Source organism: Octopus sinensis, linkage group LG6 (assembly GCF_006345805.1).
Source record: "Octopus sinensis linkage group LG6, ASM634580v1, whole genome shotgun sequence".
NCBI lineage: Eukaryota > Metazoa > Mollusca > Cephalopoda > Octopoda > Octopodidae > Octopus > Octopus sinensis.
Window position 1 is genome coordinate 96,512,041 of NC_043002.1, and position 13,007 is coordinate 96,525,047.

The 13,007-nt window shown below is 33.4% G+C and overlaps 1 protein-coding gene and 1 long non-coding RNA gene across 2 annotated transcripts in view; one reads left to right on the plus strand and one right to left on the minus strand.

Moving 5' to 3' along the window:
* LOC115212750 (E3 ubiquitin-protein ligase AMFR) overlaps positions 1-13,007 on the minus strand; it is an 82,366-nt gene that overhangs the window by 49,590 nt on the left and 19,769 nt on the right. The window contains exon 2 of the mRNA XM_029781410.2: positions 5,768-5,860. Within this exon, the coding sequence (XP_029637270.1) occupies positions 5,768-5,860 (93 nt within the window). The remainder of the gene's footprint in view (positions 1-5,767; positions 5,861-13,007) is intronic.
* On the plus strand, positions 5,855-12,923 carry LOC118764004. The gene is made up of 2 exons (XR_004999781.1): positions 5,855-6,747; positions 12,369-12,923. It is a non-coding gene; the product is annotated as an uncharacterized LOC118764004 (long non-coding RNA).

The window sequence follows — 13,007 nt, forward strand, 5'->3', positions numbered from 1 at the left end:
ACACAGTGGGACTGAACCTGGAAACCATGTGGTTGGGAAGCAAGCTCTTTACCACATGAAAATACAATATACATATAATTTACTTTGTCTCAGTTCCTTTCTCTCTTCTTTTCTTCTACATGCCAACAGAAAATGACAGTGGATCAATTAAGTAAAAATGGATAATTGTCAGTAATTACTTTATAGCACACTATTGCTCATAATTAACCAATAAACTATGGTATATCAAAAGCTGACAGCTTAAATAGTTAATGCTTATCTCATGTAAATATAGTTTTAAATTTACTATTTGGAAGTGTTACAATTACTTTTAATGACATAACAGGTACCTGCACTATATATTAGTCTCTCTCCTGCTATCATGCAATTATAAAACACTTCCTTTCAATAACAAGTTCTTATGAAAAAATTTAATACTATACACTCTCATTTTCCCATATCGTATGTAGATCTTATGTCTATATTAAATAATCATTTCACTGAATATATAAAATTTCCTTAATATCTTGATGCAAGAACCATCATTAACCACTCAATTTATTAATAAAGAAAAGTTCTGCTATTTAGATGGAAATGTTAACTCTTTAGTATTAAGATTACTCAATCAAATGTAATGCTTGTATATTCACATTCTTTGAAATTAATCAGACATTATCATGTAGCTTTGAAATTTTTGTGGTTGTGTTCGCTTATTCTTAGAATGACATTGTAGAATAGGTGTGAGAGGCTGGACAGGGTCAGTTTGAACATAAAACATAAAATATTTGGGCCAGATATGGCTGGTTCAAATATGAATAAAATAAAAAGCTTGTGAGAATCAATTCAGCCTTTAATGATGATAACAGTTAGGGATTTCTAATTTAGGAACTATGAGATGGCATTTTAGGTGGTGTAACCAAGAGGGAAAGCATATACTTGATTAAACTTTTCAGAATAAAATCATTAACACCTAAAAAAGACCAAAAAAACTTTATTCCACTAAGCACAGTAAGCAATTTATTCTCATTTCTTTATTGCCCACGAGGGGCTAAACATAGAGGGGACAGGCAAAGGGATTAAGTCGATTACATCGACCCCAGTGCCTAACTGTTCCTTAATTTATCGCCCCCTAAAGGATGAAAGGCAAAGTCGACCCTGGCAGAATTTGAACTCAGAACGTAATGGCAGACGAAATACCGCTAAGCATTTCGCCCAGCGTGCTAACGTTTCTGCCAGCTTGCCGCCTATTATTCTACTTATGTCATTTTAACCCTTAAGAGACTATGATCAAGAACTACGTCCTCATTCTACTGGCAACAACATACATGCATTAATCTAAATTCAGTTCTCTTTTGTCCATCAAAACAAAATCTAGGAATCACCTGGATCAACAGGCAGACCTGTGGACCACAATCAGCAAGAAAGTTCCACATTTTGATAAAGTCGTGAAAGAGAATCAGGGACAAAAAAGTCAGAATTTTTATCACAATTGTGATTTATTTCACTATTTACAATTTCTTCTAATTGTTCAATGTACAATTCAAAATTAGCTTTTGACTCCATGAATAGACAAAAGCTAATTTCTTTAGTTCACACCACCATCTCTCTCACACTCTGCCTCCCTTTCTTCTCTCTAACTCTCTCTACAGTTTTAAATGTTATCCCATCTATCTATTTTGTATTCAGCTAATTTCAGCTGTTGATAAATGGTGTTGCATTTCCATTTTTACTAACAAAGAAATGACTATTGTGTACATGTGTATGAACACACATGTGCTTCTCACGACTGCAAACAACTTTGAATGTGCAGGGCCACATGCCTGTGATTGTGCACATAATTATTAGTATGTACATGTGATAAATTTATTTCACATTGTTTCATTAATCAGTACAACAAATAAGTCCAATGAGACTTAAACAGGAGCTCTAATAAGCATTATTGCCTACCTTATCCATTCATTGTTCTAATTAATTTTAAGGCTCCAAATCTGCTAGCTTCTCAAGCACATACATCTCCAGGACTCATTAATTAAGTATTTGTATCAGGTATTTATCTATATGTACTTCAGGCTTTATTTCACTTTATCCTTGAAAGTAACTAGCAACTAATTAAGCATGGTTTGTGCCTCTTAATTTCTCTCAAATCTCTTGAATGATTTCCAATCAAACCTCTCCAATGCAGCGAAGTGCTGCTGGCTTGCTACTTTCTAACTAACACATATAATTCTAGTGTACTCTAAAGTAAGGCTGTGTTTTCCCATGTTTTGCTTATGTAAATTAAGTTGTAAATTATGTTGGTCCTTAATTTAAAGGACCAACATAATGCAACTTCTAACATACAATGATATGCAGAAGATACCACCTACACTCTTCTTTAACCTTCTATACGCAGGTATCCTCCACACACAGCTAAACACTAGTTTTAGAGTCTCATTTAAGACACACTTACCAATAGAGACAAGGGATTCTAGGTTCTTAACAGTGCAAAGACACGGTTATTATATGTATCAAGGAATTAGTCATAGTTGCTATAGACACTACACTGTCTCACATTGATCCTTCATGCAAACCTCACACATGACTTGTCTAAAACCACATCTCAAAGAATAGCCTTCTTGTTCAGTGCCAGGAAACACTTCAACCCTCATCAGTTGCAACAAATCAGAAGTACATTACATGTTGCTGCTGTTACACATAGGCATCCAAGACTAAACCCAAAATGGTTCTCTGATTGATCTGCAAAATTGTCCTTATCATCAACATGCAGAACTAGCTTCCCCACAATTCAATCTGATACATATTCTCTTATCACTCTTACATACTAGATCATCTACTAAATATTTTACCTAATGTTTCCTATTGAGAACTACAATCTCCTAGAAAGCTTTCTACCACAATTTTTTCTTGCACACTTTGACTTATGGATCTCCAAACTGCATATTAATCTCTTCAACTTCCCCAGACTGAGAAGACCTAAAAGAAAAGTCAAGGCTATCTCCTGTCTTTTCACTAACTTATAAAAAACAAATGAGTCACTAGTTTTCCATACTAAATTTGTTTGTGCATTTGTATACACAAGATAGACAACCTGTTTGATTTGATTTGTGCTTTGACATGGAAGTCTTCAATTGTTTCAAGATTGTGGCCATCTGTAAATCTTAATTTTCATAAATCAGACAATATGTAGGTTGTTGTTTAAAACAAGGTCAGCTTTCAATGAGTAAACTTCTAATCAAAAGTATTCCAGATGTGACCATCCAATTTTCTTGCATATTTGATTAAGACTACAGTGTCCAATGTGTCATGTCTTTTATATTTCTAAAGACAAAATAGCTTGATTTAAAGGAGATTTTGTTTCTGTTACAAACAGATTGATTGAGAGCATAGAAGCTCACTATGTCTACAAGGTGGTCAAACTTCCAACATTGATTTATAAACAAAATCTTTGATATCTCATCAAGATGAAAAAGTATTTATTTTCTTATGTTGCCATTTTAATTAAAATTTTCTCTTTTTATTACTTAAGTTGTTATGACCTGATCACTGAAATGTGACAGCAAATAACTGTTTTAACACTGAACTGCCTTGCTTCTGTGATGTGGCTTAATGCCAGCACTGAGTGAAGCTACAAAAGCATAATACCAATAACTAAGAGGATTACATTGGACCAAGCTACTTGTTCCACTACACAAACATTCCAGCAGCTTACTACGCATTAGTTTTTGTGAAGAGGTAAATGTCAGTGAATAACTAGCATTGAACCTGTATTATAAATAACTGTTATGAAAGTAGAATGAAAGACAAACTAGAAGTTAAACATTTACTTGAAATGTATTATGAAGTTACATAAAAACAAAATCCGTGTATTTACTCATTTCTCAATCACGGTTTTAAATTAAAAGAGAATTGTATTTTCTGCTTTTAGATCCATTTAGATACATTCGTGGGTTTTTTTACCACTTTGTCAGGAACAGATAAAGCAGCATCATAAGTCTATTTTTTTTCAGGCCTCCAAGACTGGTGGGAAGGATGGTGGAAGTTATCCTCAAATGAGAGATCTAATCTGATTGATTGCTTACAACAGAGTGAATTCTGCTAAAGACATTCATAGACTAGATGGTGGCATTAAATAGGGATCAAGGACTTACAACACAAACAGCTGGGAGAAACATCACAAGGCATCTCATAAGACATTATAACAATTTCCTCAATTCATCATCCTGGATTGATATTCTATTTTAGTAACACCCAAAAGGATAAAAAGTGAAGTTGATCTCAGCGAAATCTGAACTCACTACAGACTGCAACAATATTCTTCTTCAGAATTAGTTATTATCTTTGTTGAAATAATTTAAATTCTTTCAATAACCAATTAAATCATTATTAATCACATTTTCTGGATTAGTGAAATTTTTCAGGCAAATAATAATTACCAAGACGGATCACTTGAAAATAAACAAACTACTAAGCAATTAACAGCAAGTTTTAAAAAAGAAGCCAGCAAATTTAACAAGAAGGTATCACCTTATCAATAGAAGTAATAAATACAAAACAGGTGCAGTGTAATCTCTTGCAGTGACAAAGAATCAGTTTTTCTGATGTAATACATAAGTGGGAGAGGTTAACAATAGGAACAGGAATAACTGTGTGGTTAAGAAGTTTGCTTTTCAACCATATGGACTTTCTAGTTGATAAGAATGACTAAAACGTTTTTTAGATGGTGTCCCAGTAAGAACACAGTCTAGTAAGTGAAACAGGAAGAACTATAAAATGTAACTCCATTGACTGCTCTCAATATGTAGTTGATAGTTTATGTATCATCAGTGATCTAATTAGTGCTACATTTAATATAAGTTGGTAGGAGTAAGGAAGAGGTAGAAAAACAGAAAGAATTTTGCTTCTTGGGTGGGGGGGATAACAATGGGTTTTTTATCTTCAGATGAAAGAAAGACTGTATGAAGTTGCAGAGTAGTGAAACATGGCTATTGAATATGGAAGATTTGCAGGGTCTGGAAGAAAACATGATACCGAGAATGTGTCAGGTTAACATGTAAGAAAGGCAGATCGGAGGTGAGCAAGAGCTGAGTGAAAAAAAAAATTTTCTGTCCTAGTGGAGGTTACCCATGGAAGAGAAAAATATAATGAAATGTGATCAAACCACAAGATGCTGAGCCTAATACAAAAGACAGTGATATACAAAAACAAATGATATGTTGTAGAGCAGATCTGTTCAACCCCATGAAGAAAATGGATGTTAAAACATTGATGATAACTTAATTTGTCACAAATCAAGAAAAACATCACTTGAGATAATTAAGATTAATGTACAGCAAGACACCCTATGGCCAACTATGTACAGGGTCAAAGCTGAAGACTTCCAGTAACATTCTTTCCTTGTCTCTATCATCTCTTTCCTACTGCCACTGGACTCATGAAGCAAGTGTAGTTGGTGCTGGTGTTTGGTCTGATGAACAAGGTTTGACGTAAACCATTAAAACAGTTTGTTTATGACAGCTAGATATAACATGAAGAGTTTAGAGAAGACATTCTGCAAAGAATCTATAATAAATCTTTCTAGAAATGTCAAAAAAAATTCAATTCCAATTCCTATTTTTATGAGCATTTAGTTTCAGATTTCTTTATATGAAGACAGCAGTCAGCCTATATTGGTCTTCTCGACATTCAAAATTTGATTCAACCATGATATGCTTTCTACTCTCATTAGACCCACATACAACTTGTATATATTTACAAAATATCAAATAAAGTGATTTGTTAAGTAACATACCTGGTGTTCACTGATACGTAGCTCTCCAAAAACGATGTACTGGATAAGTTTGCTAAGAAGTATCAGTGTGCAGTATATCATATTAATACAGATCTGAAAAAAATAAAAATTACATAATTAAACACATCATATTCTGTGTTGTAAAAGAAATAACATTAATTCACCAATTGTTCAAGTACAATCTGAAAAACAATACAATTATGTACACAAGCCAATGAAGAAGCTTTACAAGGAGATTCAACAATATGCTAGAAATACCAGCTAAATTTCTCTCCGATGTCAACCTGCCATCTTAAATAAGGAAGGTCATTAATATACCTAAAATGATTAGATGGTCATGATTAGAATGTCTTTCAATACAGCTGTGCTTGGTCAAAGTTAATGAAGGACTAAACAACTAATAAATTTACTGACACACAAAGCCATCCAACATCAAAACTAAATATGTACACACACACACGAATGTGTGTGCACTATCAAAATATCAAGCATGTACATATATACATAAACATATATGTAGCTCATATTAATTCTAATCTCACTGATTTACACCAAACAGATTTATAAGTATCGCACACACACACATGCATATGTACCTATGTGTAATTGGAATTTACAAAAAAAACAAAACAGAAGATGAAGACGGGTGTGTAAACAACAAACAGATGAGAAAGTCTCTTGCATTTCGAGCCTACGCTCTTCAACAGAAAGGAACACAGAAATAAACATTGAGAGAAAAAATTATATTGGTTACATATATGTAATCAATATAGTACCTTTATAAGCAGGACTAATTTAGCTGTTTCTCCATAGACTGAAAAAAATTACGAACAACCTTAATCAATTTCTGAATCTTATTGGAGTCTCATCAGAAATGTCTACATCAATTTGACCAATCCCAAAGAAACAAGGAGCCAATCTGTTTATATGCTCAACAATTACAGTAGTTACAGAAAACTGGAGCTACTAATTTGCATACAGTAAGTATTAACACTTTATTTTAAATGTATCAGGGACCTGTCAACAGATCTCTGTTCAGAGCTGTGTGACTAAGAAGTTTACTGTCAGGTTCAGTCCCACTGTGTGGCACCTTGGGCAAGATTATCAAAAATTTGGGAGCAAATCTAGTAGATGAAAACTAAAAGTCTGTCTGTCTCTCTCTCACACACACACATTTATGTGTATGTGTGTGTGAATGTTTGTCTCCTTGTCTTGACATCCCATGATTGTTGTAAATTTGCATATGAATGTCATTCTTTTCCAGTGTTCTGTGAAAACATGTCTAGTCATGGGGGACTACAACTTTGTTTGGAAACAGGTATGGGCTGGTAACAAGAAGGGCTTCCAGCTATAGAAAATTTGCCTCAATAAAATCCATCCAACCCATGCAAGCATGGAAAAGTAGACGTTAAAATGATTTTATACACAAACACACATACATATATATATATATATATATATAATCATACACCCACCAAATTTGAAAATTTTGCCAAGTTAATAATATGCTACACATACATTGAAATGTTGAAGCTTGTAATTACACAGTCACGAAAAAACATTTTCTTATAACCCTATGTAAACAATTTGTAGTAGTAGAAGTGAGATTATTTCTCTACTGGTAGCAGTACAACAGTTGTCTTTGTCCTATATAATTCTATTGACCTAAAAATATAAAACATTAAGACACCAAATACTGATACTAGTTAAGACAGCTATTTACTTCTCATTTGAAGTACCAGTGTCTCATTAGAAGCCAGTGAACATTTTTCTTTTGGCATACACTCTTGCCCATAGTGCAAACAAACAGATGGACAGTTCTGTAAATATTAACATTTGTATCAAGCAAGAAAGTGGAAGTTCAGAATAGAAGCTAGGTTAAATGTATGTTTGAAGATGAAAAACAATGATCCTGGGATGTAATAAAATAACAAATCTATCTTTTATATAAAAAGGGGACCACAACACTTTTTTTTTTAAGCAAAAATTTCAGTAGAATCTCAGCTAAACAGACAAGAAACATTAATTCATATAGAAACGCTTCTGTAAATCTCCTTGGTAAAGATAAGTTGTATTCTTTTAACCTGACTTGACTTACAGAAGACACTATATTTGCAATATTGAGACCAAGAAGAGAATCATTTGGCTTTTGTAGCCAAATAGTAACCGCTAACTCAAAAACAATTTCTAGTAATTCTGTAGATGAAACATTTTCTGGATTCTCTGAATGTACAATAATTTCCATATGCTATCTCTTGGATCAAAAGAAGGCTTGAGTCCAACACTTTATATTAACTAGGCACAGTCAGTGCTTATGTTACTAACCCAGCATAGTTATTTCTAGTTAGGAAGAATCAGCTTGTAAGAGTTAAGTACTGTCTTTGCTATAGACACAGTACAACCGTTGTGATTAAATTCTATTTAAGTATGTACAATGACCAAATAACAATTTAAGGACATACAAGATGATCAATATCATTTTGTTTCAGTCATCAGCAACACTTATGGACTTCAAATGACAATAACATGTATGATTTCATGAACAGAGCAGCTATAGAGTATTCAGTTTTGAGGCTACACACAATGAGATGCTGTTAAGTATTTCTAACAACTAATTCCAGGCTTGAAGAGTTTTAACAGTATGTTTACAAAAAGAACTCAACAACATTATTAAGCAAAATAATACGAAAATAGAATTAAAAAAAAAAAGAATAATAGGAAACAAACAATTTTAATGTTCAAAGAGGATTGGCAACTACCAAGTACTAAAAAATCTATACTGTACAGTTTGCAAGCTATGTATTCATCTAGACAGTTTTGAATACCAGGAAATATAATCAAGAATAAACACTGCACTTCTCATATCATAATCAAACAAGTTTTTTTCCTTCTTTTTTTAAAGTGAGAAAGTAATATGCTTAACTTCCTGAGAATTCATCTGAAATATCTTATGGTACAGCATTTACTGAAAATTATAATTTAAAATTGAAATAACAAAATTATGAGGCAGTAATTCAGCATGGCCACAGCTAACAGGCTGAAACAGGTAATGAAGTAAAAGAGTAATGTCATTCAAAATTCTTCTTGCAACGCAAGACAGTTTAGTCGACTGACTCAACCTCAAAGTGTAACACTACCATTTTAACAGCACCAGTGGAATTTGGACACAGAAATCTGAGACATTAAACCAGACACTAACTACATCATCTTGTTGCCATGCTGCCACGTTTGCCAACTATGTTCCAGAAATAAATTTTTTCACTAATTTAATGAACAAAAAGACAATGAAATAGGAGCAAGTGGGAGAGAGAGAGAGTAAAAGTGAATTTATTGGCATAAAGTTTGAAATTTTACATTTTAAAAATAGAAAACAACTTAATCCTATACCAAGAGCTATGCATTCTTTAGCAAAGCTAATTTTACCAAACATTCCTCAATTTAAAATGTGCCAGTTTCTCCTACATGCAATTTTAAAATAGTATGCATTAAACATTTCACTATATTTGCCAATTGATAAATTGGAATGATTCTGAGACATCAATGAATATATTTTCAGGAAGTTAACACCTGATCATTAACATATTGCAAGACTGGAGCACCTTTTCAGTTTCCTTCTGGCATATTTTTAAAGTACAAAACCATCACCTGGTCCTGAAGTGCCTTTAGCAGAGTTTACTCATTAGTTGCAAATATTCAGACCAGACTCTTAGTTTCCATGCAGCCCACACTGACTTGAAAAAGTTCAAGCTGGGCATTAATCACAACCACCTCATTACTCTAGCAGAGCCAGCAAAGGTCATGGATACTGGACTTCTTTCCTTGATTAACTCATTAAAAAAATGTATTTTTAGAGTCATTATAAAATGTTTTTGGGTTGGGACTTTAAAACATCATAGTTGTGCTTTAACTATACAATCCTTATCAAATAAAACACTCTATCTAGAGGAAGAGAGAGTTGTAGACTCTTCAATACTACCTTTGAAAGTCAATACTAATTTCTACAATTGGTACGAAGCAACAAAATTTAAGGGAGAGTACAGTCAATTAGACTGACTCTAGTTCTCAGCTAGTATTATTTTATCAACTCTAGAAGAACAAAAGGCAAAGTTGACCTCAGCAGGATTTGAACTCAAAACGTAAAGAGATGTAACTAAATACTGCAATATATTTTGCTTGACACTCTACTGATTCTACATAACCTCTGCTCTTTTGAAAGTCAATATTGATATTATTTAAATAAGCTGTTTTTCTATGCTACGCTATTATATTATGACAGGCCTTCCCAATGACCTTTCCACACATCCCTAGCATATGTTATCACTGTAAAACCTAATTCTCTCTTATCTAATTGAACTACTACTTTACCCGACTTCCAACTCATGGAACCATCTTACAAACCTTTCTCCATTGTGTAGCATTAATTTACATTTAAGACATATCTATATAACTGAAAAGAAATGCACTGGCCAATAATGCTTTCAACTACTCTCTCTACTCAGTTATATTTAGCCTTGTGTTTACATTATACATCCAGCCAATAGAGCTCAAATCTGTAGTACAATATCAGTGCAATCTCTCATGTACTGATGAATCTTTTTGTCAACTGAAAGCTTCAAGCTGCTAAATTATGCAAACTTACAATACATGGGAAACAGAAGAAATAACAGACACTCATTGCATAAGGTCAAAAGAGTTTATCAAACTTCTGGCACACTATATAAATAATTTCATTCAACTTCATATCATCTATAGCGTATATTAAAAAATGTTTTTTAGAAATATTAAACTGCCAGGATTTTTATAATATATTCATGGAAGTGATGAACAGTCTAAGGTAAAATTATCAGGAAATGTTGCTGAATGTAAATTGCTTTGGTTTTCATTAGGCCAAATTCTGGATACACTGCTTGCCTAACTAACTATAGAATGATAGAAAATTGACAGCTACAACAGTATCCCAAAAACTATATTTTCTTTCAGAAGCATCCATAAACCAATCTTCATATGCCGACCCATAATCATGCTACTCTTCCAAACTTACATCACACAGGAAGTAGCCATATGATCAATCTCTCTGCAAATCACCAAAGACATGCTATCTCACTCTTCCCTAGCACAAAATGTGACATGTAGTTCTTTAGTGAAAGAAACTCTAGACTGAGGAATTTTTCCTTGAATGTTTATTTTCTGTAAAATAGTCACTACATTTCTCTTCTTCATTATCATCGTTTTAACATTCATTTTACCACTGGGTCAGACAGAATTTGTTGATGCAGATTTTATACAGTGGGATGGTTTTCCTGTCACCAACCTTCGCCTGTTTCCAAGTAAGATAATATTTCCTCATGACCAGAAATTTTTTCACAGAATACAGGAAACAAAGTGCAACACTTGCATGACAGTGACTCTTTACAATTATCAGGCAAGGGGACAGAAACATACAGACACACATATTATGGGCACCTTTCAATCTTTTGTCTACAAAATCCACAAAGCTTTGAAGGACCTGAATCTATAATATAAGACACTTGCCCAAGGTACCAGAGAGTGGGATTGAACTCAAAACCATGTGGTTGAAAGCAAACTTCTAACCACACAGCCACACCAGTGCCTGTTGGATGATAAATATAGCAAATTTGTCAATTAAGATTGAACTAATAGTAAGTGTCCTAACTTGCTGTTGTTCATATCATCATCACATAATAAATACTGTACAAATGACATATCTGTTTCACATACAAAGCTCCATTAAAGGGGAAGCCACAAATTGAAGCATCTAAGTAAACAACAGAAGATAGTGAACGGTGGTCATTTTTCAAAATGTTTAAACTAAAGCTCATTAACCTACATTTTGCTGTTTCACAATTCTCATTTACAAATGACAATATTACAAACTACCTAAATACTGAGATGCATACACACAATACTTTTCCAATAAATAATTATAAGATTAGCTCATTGATAAAATTCTAGCAATTACAAAAACTATTCATAATACAAAGACCTTATTCAGGTTGCGAAGTTTCACACATACGAAATTGTAAAAAAAGTATGTCCCATAATTCTGGGACCATCATCTTTTAACATCCACTGTTCCATGTTTGCCTGGGTCAGATGAAATCTGTTGAGGTAGATTTTCTACATTTGGATACTCTTCCTGTCACCAACCCTCACCTATTTCTAAGCAAGGTAATAAATATTTAGCCATGGCCAGACATGTCTTTCATGGAAGATTGTAAATAAACAACATCGCTTATATGACAGTGATGCTCATTTACAACCATAATGTCAAGACAAAAGGACACATACACATGACAGGCTTCTTTCAGTTTATGTCCACCAAATCCCCTCACAAGATTTCATTTGACCTGGGGTTATAGTAGAAAGCACTTGCCCAAAGTGCCATGCAGTGGAACTGAACCAAAGACCACATAGTTGGAAGTAAGCTTCTTGACCACATAGCCATGCCAATGCCTACTGCCATGCTTGTTCCTATGGAATATGGTTAGTAATTTTATGCTTATGAAAAATTAGGGAAACTTAAAAATTTTTAAAACCTAAAATCACAATGTACATGGAATTTTCTTTTTTTTTTTTGTAGAAATAACGAATATTTAGTGTGGATCTCTTCTTTATTGCCATTGCTGTTGACATTCACTTTTACAAACCTAAATACTACAGAGCATTATCCTTATTCAAGAAGATAGGAAATAAGCTATCAAGTGACAGCAAAGTGTGAAAAGGAGTTTTCAAAGAAATTATAATGGATGTTAAGCTTGATGTATTACAAAAAGCTCCAGAGTGCAAGGATCAATGATGCAATACGCTTATAAAGCTGACGGTCATCAGGCAAAAGCTAAATGTCTATTTTTATCTCTTCAAATGTTTGTCTGTATGTATCTATTTAGAAATGATTATTTTCATGCATAAATGTGGCTGTACTTATTTTTTCAAGAAAATTCCATAAAAACACTTATCAATTTATATAACGTGGAAGTCAGTGGGAAAATAGGTTTTGCATTACAGAATACCAGGTTATGGTAAATCATTCATGAGTGCAAACATTTCCATAATGAAAGGGATTGCTTGCTATATTAATCTGTTTTAACAATGACATAGACCCACTCCTAAATTAAATTCTGTCTGCTCAAACTAATTCACGGTTACGATATGAACTAATTTGTTATGACCTGGTGGCCATAACCCAAATTTACAGAATCAACAAGGATAGGGTGAACCC